Source organism: Numida meleagris, chromosome Z, assembly GCF_002078875.1.
Source record: "Numida meleagris isolate 19003 breed g44 Domestic line chromosome Z, NumMel1.0, whole genome shotgun sequence".
NCBI classification, from domain to species: domain Eukaryota; kingdom Metazoa; phylum Chordata; class Aves; order Galliformes; family Numididae; genus Numida; species Numida meleagris.
Genome location: NC_034438.1, coordinates 22,762,111 through 22,776,085, shown reverse-complemented (window position 1 = coordinate 22,776,085; position 13,975 = coordinate 22,762,111). Strand labels below are relative to the sequence as shown.

General features: G+C 36.1%; 1 protein-coding gene across 1 annotated transcript in view; it reads left to right on the top strand.

Moving 5' to 3' along the window:
• The window catches only part of JMY (junction mediating and regulatory protein, p53 cofactor), a 69,620-nt gene extending 55,795 nt beyond the window's left edge, over positions 1-13,825 (top strand). Inside the window, exons 8-11 of the mRNA XM_021379780.1 lie at positions 802-897; positions 2,117-2,669; positions 4,986-5,296; positions 8,521-13,825. Of these exons, the coding sequence (XP_021235455.1) occupies positions 802-897; positions 2,117-2,669; positions 4,986-5,293 (957 nt within the window). The 3' untranslated portion in view covers positions 5,294-5,296; positions 8,521-13,825. The remainder of the gene's footprint in view (positions 1-801; positions 898-2,116; positions 2,670-4,985; positions 5,297-8,520) is intronic.

The window sequence follows — 13,975 nt, the reverse complement described above, 5'->3', positions numbered from 1 at the left end:
AGATAGGCTGACTCTGCTTTTATGTTGATTAAATAAGGATAAAAGTTCATGAAGGCAATAGTCTTAACAATATGTATCAGCTTTTTTTTTAAATTATATTTGATGCTATGTGTCTTCTAAGAATTAAGGCTGCTGTTAATGCTTATGAGGTTTTTCTTTGTAGTAATTTTTCTATGACATATTCTTTTGATAAATTCTGTACTTACGCATAGAGTGACATTTGCCATTTAATACTGAGTACCCATTTTCAATAAATTTGACTGAAGTGTTTTGTTTCAAAGAATAAATAACTTTGCTGAAGTTTTGTGAAAGTGGATGACTAGTTAATGGAAGTGGATCCAAATGTGTTTTCCCTAAGTTAAGATCTCCAAACAAAAAAATACTGCTGTCTTAGCTGCAAGGAAGAGCTTCAAACCTTTATTTAAAAAGATTACAGAAAATCAAACAGGATTAAATATGCCAGCTTAAGATAATAAAATTCAAAACTTCAGTTTAATATTGTTGCTGAATATGTTATTTGTCATCTTTCAAGGTAAAAACTTACAGTGCAACTGTTCCAGTTCCACACTGAAGTCTTTTTACTGAGCTTTGCATTTCATTGCAATTATGAAATAGGAAATCTGTACTTGTCTTTTGAGGGGAAGACAACTGAAAAGTTTTGAAATTCAGAAATGTGTTTATTTGAGAAATTGACCATTGAATAATATGTTACAATTATTACGAGTTATTTAAATATAGTACTTTTATGATGTTTAACATAGCTTTAGAGGTGATATTTATGTTTTCCATATGTGTTCTCAGAAGCGAGATCAGCTACAAGATGAAGAGGAAAGAAAGAGCTCCTGGGTTAGTCAGGAACGACAGAAAACACTGGACAGACTTCGCACATTTAAACAGGTAACAGAAGAAGACTTGTTCTACTTTTATGCCTTTTTTTTTTTTGCAAAAGAAATTTTCACTCCTCTCAGGACCATATTATACTATTAGTTAACTTCTTCTACTATATAGTTAATTACTCTTTGGAAAATTTATCATGAAGTATGGCACTGGTAGTAGCAAATCTCTCTCACTGTTATATTATCAGTGCCATAATAAGCTTCTATTCTCTTACATCTACACATGGTGGCAAGACATCTAACAGACTGTCCTTGAAAAATAATCCCAAAGGTATTTCCTGCAAGGAGCATTGCCATCTGATAAAGCTTCACCACTGCTGACTGTTAGCAAACATCTGTCAATACCTATCCCTTCCTGTTACAATGCTAGTACCATAAAATCAATAGAAGATTGCATGAAAGGCAGAGAACAAGGAGAGGGATTAAAGAGCATGAAAATGGAGACTGTATTAATTGGTGAAGACTACAAGATAGATATGGGAAATTTATTTACTGGAAAGCTGTCTTCCTCTGCAGTACACTAGCTGTATCCTTATTTTTTACAAGGCTTTTTAATGATATACGTTCTGTAAATTAAAGCAAATTTACTTACGTTAACCAACACTTCATAATGAACTGACACAATGTCACAATTTTTTAAAAATGTTTTACACCTCTTTTCAGAATCAGTTTTTACTTTTGTGTAAAAATGTCAGTGGATGAATAAAATTTGAAAAGACATATTGAGAAAATAAATTCGGGAACTAAATTAAAAATACTGAAAATTTTCAGAATGTTCAATATCTGTGAGAGGTAACTTTTTAAGTGGTATGATTCACATCTAAAGCCAGTGTTTTAGGCTAGAGTGGACTTTGTTGTGGGGAGAGCCTTTAACCAGCTTTAAGGAAGAGAAACAAGAAGGAATTCTCAATTTGACTTGCAGTTTTGAATGTACTGTCTGTTTATTAGTTTATTAGTGAAATCCTAATCTTAATTTATGTGTATCCCTAGACCAGGCATGTATAATTTATGGCTTAACTAAGAATTGAAATTAGAAAAATGGATTATTTGTGCATAAAGGTGAGGATATATTTGCTTTGGTTTTATGTCTAGAGCGAAATGAATGAAAACAATGGATGAATTCTACTTGCTGGAAAAGCAAGCCCTAATGACAAGTATTCAGTATCTAAAATAGTCTGCTACATATACTTACCTAATTGTAATTAACTTTTATACTCTAGCGGTACCCTGGCCAAGTAATACTTAAATCAACGAGACTACGACTGGCTCATGCAAGAAGAAAATGTGCAGTCAGCTCAATGTCCTCCGTAGATCAGCCTCAATCTTTGCCAGCAACCATACAAATCCAAGAGAAAAGTGAAGAGGTGGAATTGGAAAATGCAGTTCAGCCTTTGCAAGTGCAGGAATCCACGAGCTTGGAACAACTTCAGGATATCTCGTTACCTCCCAACAGTGTTACATCTGAACTGCCTCAAGTTAGTCCTTCTCCTCTCGTCAGTAAGGAGCTACAAACAGAGACTGTTACTGTAGTACCACTTCCACCCCCTTTGCCTCCACCACCCCTGCCTCCACCTCCACCTCTGCCCTCCAAGGAAGATACCACCAAATCCTTAGAGAAAAGCAGCAGCTTTGTCAAACGTCAGAGTGAAGAGAAGGGAGTCCAGCACTCTTCTGGTGTCCCAGCAGCATATCTGTTTGACAGCAGTCAACTAGTCAGTGCCAAGAAGAAGCTTAAGAAGACAGGTGATCTAGAGGGTTTACAGAGAAGGAGAGGTAATGTTTGCATTCTTGTGCATTTAACTGTAATGTACATCAATGCCTCCGTTGTATTGCTGTATAGAAAAGTCTATGCTGTGACTTAGGTATAATCATTAATGGCTTAAAGAATGTTGGTAACTGTTGGCAAACAAATTGTAGGATCCTTCTGACAGCATACAATATACATGTTCAGTTAAACAGAAACCACCTTGTGAAACTGAATATATGATACCCCATATCAAATCAGCTGGAAAGTGGAGTTAAAAGTTGCCTTAAAGAATCCTTTCCTGTCTTGTTTACAGGTAGCTTCACCTGCGGGTGGAATGTTTTTTTTAAAAACAGAATTTTACATAATTTATGACCTAATAAAACAAATATTGTCTTGGGACATAGGAAACCTTGAGAATCTTTTCTTCAAGGTTTCTTCAAATTTTCATAGAAAAATCCACAACTCCTTAAGTCATCTTGAGAGCCGAATGAGAATATACACATTTAACTACAACTGAGAATTAAATTTGTAATAAATCAGCCAAGCATGTAACTTCATTAGAGACTTCACTGGTAAATAAGTAGGGCACAGGGCTGAGTTGGTAGGTTTGTTACAACTTCACTGAGGGACTCTGTGCTATTTGCTTTTAACTGTTTATATCATCTTTGAAATGGGGAGCTGGCAGCCACATTTGAACAAAACAATTTTTAAATGAAATATGCTATATTAGAGTGGAGTTTTTTAATGAGAATTGGATATGGAATTTTCAAAAGCACTGAACCGTTATACTGAAAGTTGGTGAGAAAAAGTACCTGAGGTGAGCACTGATTTGCAGTACTGTTACATGACTTTTCATTAGAAATTCTACTTGGATATGTCAATTACAACAGCAGGAAACATCCCTCAGTTGACATTTTTCCTCATCCAAATAGAATTGGAGCTGTTTTTACCTATCAGACAGAAACAAGAGTGTTTCTCTTTAATGCTCCTTAAATAACTGAAATACCTTGAAACAACCGAATAGTTATAGAATTCTTAAGCTCTTATGAGTCTTGCAAGTCGTAAGTACGGTGTCTTAAGTTCATGATAAATACTGCTGCTGCTGTGCTCCATTTTTTTCTGTAGCCCTATTTTTTTATATCTGCTTTGTTCCCATTTTATATAAAACATATATTGTGGGTGCAACTTGATATACATCATAAAATGACAAATAGAAAATCAAATTATATATTCCCTCTTAAGAGTATCATTAATGTTAGCAGCTGCACACTACCTGCTACTCTGTGGATTTCAAAAGACAGATGCTCCAAATCTCTAAGCAGCTTCAGAGATGTCAGTCTACAACAGATGAGTGCTTAACAGTCTTTCCTTTCTCCTTGAAATGTGCAATCCTTTATCGTCTGTCTTTTCCTTGTGTCTATTCCAGTTGTCTGAGCCATTAGTCATCTGGACAAGGTCCACTCATAAATACAAAGGAAGTTTTAGAAAGAAAAGAACTGGAGCTGGATATTCATCTGTTGATTGATATGTGCTGCACTTTGTATGTGCTAGTGTTTGCTAACTGATGTGTACTGTTTTTTGTATCGTATTCTCTGATATAAAGATCTTACCTACCGGTAGCTCTTAAAAGAGCCGAAGCTCAATTTTTATTTCTGCAGAGAACTAGCTTCAGATTGGTGATAAAGGAGGGATGTGTGATAAAGTGTAAACTCTGTCTTCATTAATTATAAAGGAAAGTAATTTGTACAGGCACATTGTAACTAGGTGCTTGTAGAGATCATAATCCAAAGGAGCAGGAAAATGCATCCTGCGACAGTTGGCTGTACCTCTTCCCTCACTGGCATGCTTTAGTACTTAGAGTAGGTAAAAATGGCCACAGAATATAAGTGCAGAAAATAAAGATTTTCCTTTGTGCTTGCATTCGTGTTGCGGCACAGTCCAGTACGTGTTCATTATGTAAGTTTCCAAGTCAATAAATACAAAGTAATGCATACTTTCATTATGTTTTACTTATTGCAGATATTTTGATTTTCCTGGCGTGTAACAGGAAAGTCATGTTCAGTAAGTTTTACTGCTTACCTATTATGATGTTACTTCGTTTCAGAAGTTATAAGTGTTTGTATAATCTAGTTTTGACCTCGTAATAGGGAAGATAAATTTGGAAGCTAATACAAAAATAGAGCTATAGAATGATAAAATTGAAACCACAGTCTCCTTTATACTTATGCTGTGGGACTATTAAATTAATTGCATGTGGCTACTTTTGGTTGTGTAGGAAATATAAATAGATGCTGAATAAATTCAGTAAAAACGATAATGAAGGTATTTTGGTTTTACTGCAGTGAGTTCCCCGATGGATGAAGTGCTGGCTTCCTTGAAGCGTGGGAGCTTTCACTTACGAAAAGTGGAGCAGAGAAGTCTCCCTCCTTTTCCTGATGAAGATGATAGCAATAACATCTTGGCACAGATCAGGAAAGGGGTGAAACTGAAGAAAGTACAGAAAGATGTGTTGAGAGAATCCTTTACAATTCTGCCTGATACTGACCCTCTGACAAGGAGCATCCATGAAGCATTACGGCGAATTAAGGAAGCATCACCTGAATCAGAGGATGAAGAGGAGAGTTTGCCTTGCACAGACTGGGAAAATTAACCTGTAATTAAATTCATTTAAAATACATATATATTTCTTCAACACTTTTTTATAACAACAGCTGCTAAGCCTCAGGTCATGCATTATAGGATACGTAGTATGAATGTGACTAAACTGTGTGATGTCCAGTGTGATAAAACATGCACATAGGAATTTAGTATCGCTGACTTTTTGAAGGAATTTAGGGTTTCTATTAAGGAAAAGGTTTTTTTAAGACAACATCTTAGTCTGTAATTGTTTGAACACTTTTGCTGAATAGTGACAGGACAGCTACTATAAAAAGCTTTGTTTCATTTAGTGAATTTGAAGGGACTGTTTGTGGCTTTAAAACTTTAAAAAGCTTTTAAGTAGCAAAGCAAAAGTAGCACAATCACTCTTGGACATATACTGTTATTATTTTCTGATTTCTTCTGGCCTTGTAAAAAATGTAGCGTTTACCACTTCAGAATGAATAGCTCCAAGTCAAGGATAGTAAATTTGACTGCTGAACGCTTCGAAATCTCATTGGCTACCCTGTCTGACTGACTCTTTGATAGCTTAGTCTCAATCTGTGAACACTCTGAATTTCTAGACTATAACCAGTAAAGGTACAAGTGTAATTTATACTTCTGCTCCTAACGCAAATCCCGTGAGCTTACTTTATACTAAGGTACAGTGCCTGAAAGTACTTACATTAGATGAAGTTAGTTAGAACTAAACAGAGATTGGTATTAAATTCCAAAATTAAGGCTGTGTTAGTCTTAATTTTTGATTACAGCAACAGCATCCAGCACTGTTCTTCTGTGGTGGTTCTTTCTGTTACTGACATGTGGTTGAGCTTAAGTCTGAATGAAAGGTCCCCCTAAATTTAGTTGTGAGCATTTAAAATCTGGAGAGAAGAGAGATGACAATCTCTAAGAAAAATTATAAATCTGTTTAGAAATCAAAGGCTATTTCAAGAGTATGGAAGATAAATATTTATAATCCTTGCAACACAGCTAGCAGTAGGACAAAGATAACCTTCCTGACGCTTTCCATCAGACAGTTCTATACTTGTTAGTATTTATCATTGTCGCTCTTCAGCTACAGTAAAGTGCTACAGCTGTTTAAAGTGTGTTGGTGATGTAGCACATCATCTGCCAAATGTTGACATGATTATAAAATACTGTGGTTCAAATTGTACACTGATATGCTATTTTCGAATAACTATATTTAAAACTTTTAGAAAGGGAAGGAAATTTTGTATATGTTTCCCCATAAAATAGCCACTGGCCACAGTAGTGATTTATTACTGTTTAATTGTGGCATGTTCCTTCTATACCAAATATACTAATAATTTTGAAGTTGAAAATCCAGGAGTGAAAGTTTCTTGCTGAAACTCAATGTTCTATATTATTTTGCATTCTGAAAACTCCCACTGTCACAGACCCTTAGAAATGAAGTCATAGGTGTAAGAAAAGACTTGCATTGGAACTGACTTCGTTTTCTCAGTGCAGTTATTTTCTTCGTTTTGTAGATCACTTAGCAAGAGCATTGTTTAACACTAAAGAACATTTATAGATACACACATAAATTTGAAGTCACTTCTGGATATATATCCATGTATATATGTATGTATATATATATATGTATGTATGTATATCCAGAAGTGACTTTGAATTTTTTTAATCTAATTGGTGAACTCCCTAAACATTTTCCATTGGAACTGTATCCTCACAGAAGTCTTATGAGTACATTTCTGTACAATATAAATTACCATTTTTCTCGTTACCTTTTACAGCCCTTTAGACGCATTTCAGGGTGTTGAAAGTCACTGCTATGCAGTACCTGTAGTGCACCAATTCATGTCACCTTTTAAAGCACTACTGAACTGAAGTATTCTGTCAGTTTGCAGCTGTGGCTGTTTCCCAGTTTAAGGATGCACTTCTGCCAAACACTGAGATCCTGTGAAATCAGTTGGACCTAAAGCAGGGTGCAGTGCTGGAGTTCTGAGTGTATGCTACTCGGGAGTTTTTCACCCATCCAGAACCTGCTTTCTCTCACCAGTATCTTACTCTGTTAAGAAAACAATCCTTTTCTCATGAGATGAGACTTAAACAGACAGATTTGATTGAAGAATGGTTGTGCAAACTATCTAACAGGTCAGAAATGAAAAACTGGCCCATGCTATCAAAGTGTGTAAAATAGTCTGCTGGAACAGAAAGCTTGAAACAAAGTCCATTTGAAATTCAGTGGAATAGATAATTTTCACATAGGTGAGTGCTTGAACATATAGCCTGATTACAGAAGAATAACAGAAAAAGTTTAAGAACTTGCAGAATATTTTTCTTTTACTATTATCAGTTATTGCTGATACCATGCTTTTTAATAAAGGATTGATATACTGATTTTTATCTGTAAGGTCTGCATATCCAAAAACAGTTGCATAGGAATTTTAGGTTCAAAACAGTTACATGAAAGTATTTTGGCAGCTGCGTTATGAATTTCGCTTAATATGTACACATCCTTATAGGCTAACTGTAATGCGATTATTTGCCTTAATAATGAAAGCTAAATCTATAATATGTTTATCAAATGCCAAAAAGCATCTTAGAATATGCATAGTAGAGGAATAAGAGTAGTAATGTACACTAAAGTAATTTTCTTCATTATTGAGGTTTGAAGATAATAGTAATCAATTCCTGCAGGATACCTAGTCATATCTTGTTTTACTTGTGTGAGTTAACTTCTGTCTAAAGTTATGTTATTACCTTTTTTTAAGGGCATTCCATGTATCTGAGGTACAGCTGAACAAGCAGCATAAAGATGCAATGGATTCTGTGTGGGTAAAAAACAAAACAAGATTTTTGGTTATCAGAAGTATCCCAAGCTTTTATAGTACACAGAGATGGCAATACTAAGAGTATTCTAAGTAGTTGGAAAGCTTGGGTTCCTGGGAGTGATGGACAGAGTAACTGGGTGAAGAAGTCATCCTCTGTTCTCTACAGCATTTTAATTCAGGGCTTCTCCAAGCTCAGATCAGTGTTCAGTGCAGAAATACCAGAAGGAAAAGGAGTCCTGGTCATACTGTGTGTCAAGGTGTTGTTAGCCTGTGAGCAGTGCTGGCCTGGGAACAGAGAGAATCGAGGCTTTTTCTAGATGTAGATCAGTATTGCATGTTGGACTTGCCTAATACATAGATCAGAGAGGACTTGTAAAGCTCTTTAGCTTTTCAGATGTTCCTTTTTTTTTTTTTTTTCCCCAAACAGGTGATATGCAGCCACTGAAGTGAGAAAAGAAACCCCAATTGAAGATCACTTTTCCTCTTCATTTTGAAAATTCAGAGCCAGCAGTCTTGACCACCAGTTCCGCAGGCGACTTTCTTTCACAAAGAAATAGTCTTTCTTTGGCAAAAGATTCAGCATCTGGAAAAAATGGCTTGAAATATACATTTTTCAGGTCACTTTTTTCTTTATTTGTTCTAAAAATTTTGGTTTGAGTAGAAAGCTAAGTTGTTCTGAGATGCATTTTATATAATCAAGAATGCCTGACTCTTAAGCACTTTTCATTTTTGTGTTAGTAGTGTGTGGCCAGTTAAGTGGAGAGAGCATTTTGAGCTGGGAGAATACTTGCTGTTAAAGGAACTATGTGATCTGACTGAAACAACAGAACAGGTATAAAATCTACCCTTCACTGCACTGAGTACATCATCTTCTTGAAAACCAATTAAATAGGTCCTCGCAGAAAAGCTAGCAGTGATATTACAGAAAGAGCAGAATTCCTTGTTGCACCGAAGTAGCTGAAATTCAGTAATGTGCAACAAAGCTTCTTTCTTCTTAGTTTGAAGAAGCGTGTGTCAGTTTGAAAAACAGCAGGTGACTACAGCATAATAAGAAATAGGAGCTGAGTTCAGTACATATTTAAGAATGTGTTTCCAGCATGGTGCATTTATAGAAAGACATACTGGCAGCACCTTTTTAGAAGGTCATTTGTAATCTTAAACTTTTCTAACATAGACATTTTCATGCTTTTTTAAAAATAATATTCAGCTATGTTAAACCAAGTATACTTTATCATTTGTTGTAAGAAGCAATATTTTGTAATTTCATACTTAAAATTATTTTTGTTTGGTTTAAAAGGCTTTGTTTGAATACTGTAAGCAGCCGTCTTTTAAAAAGATCAAAGCACTTAAGCATACTTGATACTTCAGTTTTGAAAATATGCTTCTCATGCTTTTTTTTTTGTTGTTATTCTCTTCAGTGGCTGCAGAAATATTTGTATTTCACACCTAAAAGCCTGCTGGCTGAAAAAGAAATAGTTCCCTTTTGTTAGTGACTATTTTTTTTTAAAAGGAAAGTTACAACTTCCTCTGAAGTGAATAGAAGTATTCCTAAGCTTCATGGCTGATGGCTGCAGACAGCTGCCTTTAGAATGTGTATCACTAGGGTAAGAGGTGTCAGTAGAGAGGAAGAGAGTGTCTTGGAACATCTAGAAGCTCCACGTGATACTACAGTCAGCCTGTTAAAAAGTTAAGAAAGCTAAATTCTCACCAGCATTTTACGTTTACTGGCGTGACATACTCTGCGTTTGAGAAGTACGCGGTCTGTGTCCTCGTGTAGTACGTTCCATTCACCATTCTTGTGAAAAACAAACTGTTATGGGGATAGTGTGTTGTTTTTTTTTTTTTTTTTTAGAGTGGAGTTATGCTTTGCTGCTGTCACACAACGGAACACATACTGCCAGTGTTCCTGACAGGAGATTGCATGTCTTGCCATTTACTTTTGTAAATAGGAACAGGAGCACTCAGCTTGGTAACAGGTGACATAAACCTGCAGGAACCTCAGAGGTCGGACCCTTCAGCTGCTCTGCTGTGGCTGTCCTGAAATTAAAGCTCGATCGGACATCTCAGAAGGATGTCACATTACCCTTGCTATTGACAGGCATTTTCTTAACCTTGTTGCCTTATTTATAGTAAGTGAACATTCATTCTTAAAGCACCCATGAGTAGCATTATTTCAGAGCTGTATTGATTTTGCTGTATGTATTAGTTGTCAGGTCTGTATGCTTCTCTCCTGAGATCGGTTCTATGGTACACTTGATACTGGCTTTCCAAGGGCCTAAAGATACAATACATATTTTTCTTAAACTGCTTTTCTGAACTCAGTTAGTGGTGTGGTTGTAAGCTAACACTGTGCTCATGCACATTATCATAATCATTGGAAGTTGCCTGTACTGTAAATGGTGTATTTTTGCTCTGCAATTGTCTTCACTTCCAGTCACACCGCACTTTGAAACTGAGTTAAATAAATTTTTGGCCATAGCCCAAAGCAGAATTTGTTGTAGAATGGTAATTCAGATTATACAGTTCATCTGAAGCTTAGTGCTATATAAATAGTTTTGATTGAGCAACTATGCCAGTTTTTCCTATTTTCCGGGCTACATTTTCATTCCTTACAGTATGCATATGGGACTCTAGCAAAATTTGAGGTCAAGAGGAAAATATCATAATTTTAAGATATAGGTGCAATGGTCCCTTTGCGCAATGTGTCTACATTTTGCTGTTGTGTTGTGATAAATATAAGTAGCTCGATGCTTTACTGTACTGCAGCTTTCAGATTTATTTGCCATGTGGTCTGTCAACTTTGCCTTGAATGTGTGCATGATTGAGAAAAATTACTGTCCTTAATCTGGTTTATATTTAGTTGAAATCTTAGATTCCTCTAATAGCATAGTTTATAGAAATGGATTTATCATAGGAGCAAGTATTTTATGTGCACACAAAGACTAGTTGTTGTGCTAAGCATAGCAGCTTATATCAGTTCAGAACTGCCATCTTCCACATGGGATGAAAATGGTGTTTTCCCCCACATACTGCTAAGAAAACCCCCAAATCCTAGGTTTTAATCTTACACAGGTCACTAGATGTCACAATTTCACATCCCCACTGTGATACAGAAATTGTGTATATGTAGTGTGCAGACTAATGTATCAATCTTGCCATCCTCTGCAACATGACATTTTGCAATGGGGTGGTGGGAGCAGCAAACAGGGAGAGAGTGGTCACAGGAACCTTACCGAAGTTCTGACAATCCTGCAGATTTGGCTCCTCCATAGCTGAAAGAAGCTCTTATGAATGTGTTGGTCCTTGAGAAATCATAGCAAGCATCACTACAGAAAAATCACTTACGCATATGCAAGGAAAGAGAACCTTCATGAAAAAGGCCTTTCTACAGATTACTGATATTTTTCCTTTCTGGCTGGACTTCATTGTGGTGGCTGCATCCATCTGTTGCTTGCTGTTTGTCTTACGCAGTCTGTCAGCTCTCGCACATTTTCCATCTTTAGGAACTTGCTTTCATGGTTCTGGTTAAAACTGTTTTATAATGTATGACTGATCCATCATGGTAAGGAGTTGCAGTGTATGTTTATTGTACAAATGCTTATCTGAGGACTGAAACATGTATGAGTGAGAAGAAGAAATGAAAATCGGAACTTCTAGTTAAATAACCAAAACATCAGGAACATAGGAAGGCTTTCCTCAGAAACTGAATCTGCATCAGCATGAATTTCATCCTCTTATTCACAGAAGTTCCAAACCCTTTAAAAATGACCAATATTCTTAGTTTGTTCACTCTCTTTTCATGTCATAGTTATTTTCCTTAAGCATCACTTTTAAGGTTTTCTAAAAACTCTGACAGTCTGTGTCCTACACCAGACACCTGTAAAATAACTTAGTATTATTATCTATTGTGTTTTTTTTGTGGCTGCATTGGGGATAGAACTCGACATACTTCACTATGTTATTTGTAAAGAATCATTTTGATATATAAGCACTATATTCTGTAATGTCTAATATTAAGTAATGACAGATGTGTTGTTGAAATGCAACTTAACGAGAGGAGGAAGCAGAAACTGTCATTGGTCGATGTTCCCCTCACTCGTTTGTTGCACTGAATTTCAAGAGTGTAACTTGTAAATCAATTTTGTTCACATGTGTAATCAGATTTTATTTTCATTGTAATGCTTATGTAATTAACTTACCTGTGTATATTTCTGGTAATGATTCCATAAGCATGGACAATATATTGTTATGTTTAGCACTACAGAATTAATGTTAAGAACAAGCGAAGCTTATTGCAAAGAAAAGGAGCAAACAGAGCACCTTACTGGGAGAGCGCGCTGTGATTTCAGTGCCGCGGGGCTGACAGACAGGAGATCATTCCAAACTTGACTGCAAATTGCTCTTCAGTGTAGTAAGCACATTGACACACTGCTACCAGTGCTGTAAGAAGCACAGCAGTGGCTGTTTTTAACCTATAAATATACTGTAATTTAAATTTTTCCTATAAAATGAGTTTATATTTAATTGCTGCCTAATACATGTACTTAAAATTAGGATTTTTAGCAGGGCTGAGGGTGGGTGGGCATGCCAGTGTATTTCTGGGAGGGGCTGTTGTATATACATTTCTTTGCACTTCCCATTCAGTTTAACTGTTAACCCAAATCCAGCTCTGACTGCGACATTTATGTACTTTATTGTGAATGAGGTCCATCTTCTGTGGCCCCAAGCTTCAGCATTTGACAGAAAAGGTCTTTCCATTCAAATGTGAATACTCTGATGTACCTCTTACATGGAAACGACCAGGCAATGAATTTTACTCTGCTGAACTTAAGATTACTGTAGAGTATTATTTAAAGCCAGTATCTGAAGCTGTTAACCAGCATTTGGAAAGAGTCAGAGGGATGATTGCCTTTTGGTGAGTGCAGCCCTAACTCTGCAGCAATGTTGGTGCAGAGACTGTTACCTGTTCCGTACTGTTTTGCCTTAGGTGGCTTTGACTTTTCAGATCCTTTCAGGAGCACTTTTGATTTCTGAATTGCGGAACAGGTGTTGGGGATCAGGGACACTCACTCAACATCTCCCAGCGTGTTACTGTGCTTGCTGTATGTGTTGGATTTAGTCTTACATATTTACAGATACATCATCATGAGATAAAGGAATTTGGATGGCTGCAGATGGTCTCGCATGAGTGACATCAGTAAAGGTTAATGATGTTAACTTCTTTTTTTAAACGTGTTGAATAAATGAGAAATAATCAAAACCAGTTTGCCATTCACTAGCTTTGTGCAATATTATTGGTAGAATGGAACACTAGTGCTTGGCAGTAAGGAGGTCCTTTAACATCATTGTATTCAAAGAAGACGTATTAAATGCATATCTTACTGTAAATGACTCTGCAGATTTGCTATACCTAAAAATGCTCAAGGCTATAAAGTATTAGGCAACAAGTATCTCCTAAAATAAAAAGGTAAATTAAGCAAACATTTCCAGCAATACCTAAAACTAAACCAATTGTAGCTGTCTGCCTTTTGCTCTTTTTTTCTTTAGTGCAATTCCCCTGCCATGCAAGTTTATTGCTGTGTACTTCATGTTTTTATTATCATGACTCAGAAGTTTAAACCTGTACACAAAGTACTGAACTCACCTTCTTGTACATGCGATGTAACATCATACTCACAGTTTTGGTGCTTAAAAATGATTCCTTTTTTCTTTATTAAAGGATATTTATTTGACCACTGTTTCATTTGAGTACATAGCAATGTTGAAAAAAATGAAAATAAAAATAGTGCAGTTTGGTTCCTACAAAAAAAAAAAAAAGAAGATCATCCATTGTTAAGTTTCTGTTGTTACTGTTCCAGTTCCTCAAGCTGCCCAGCCGCTGC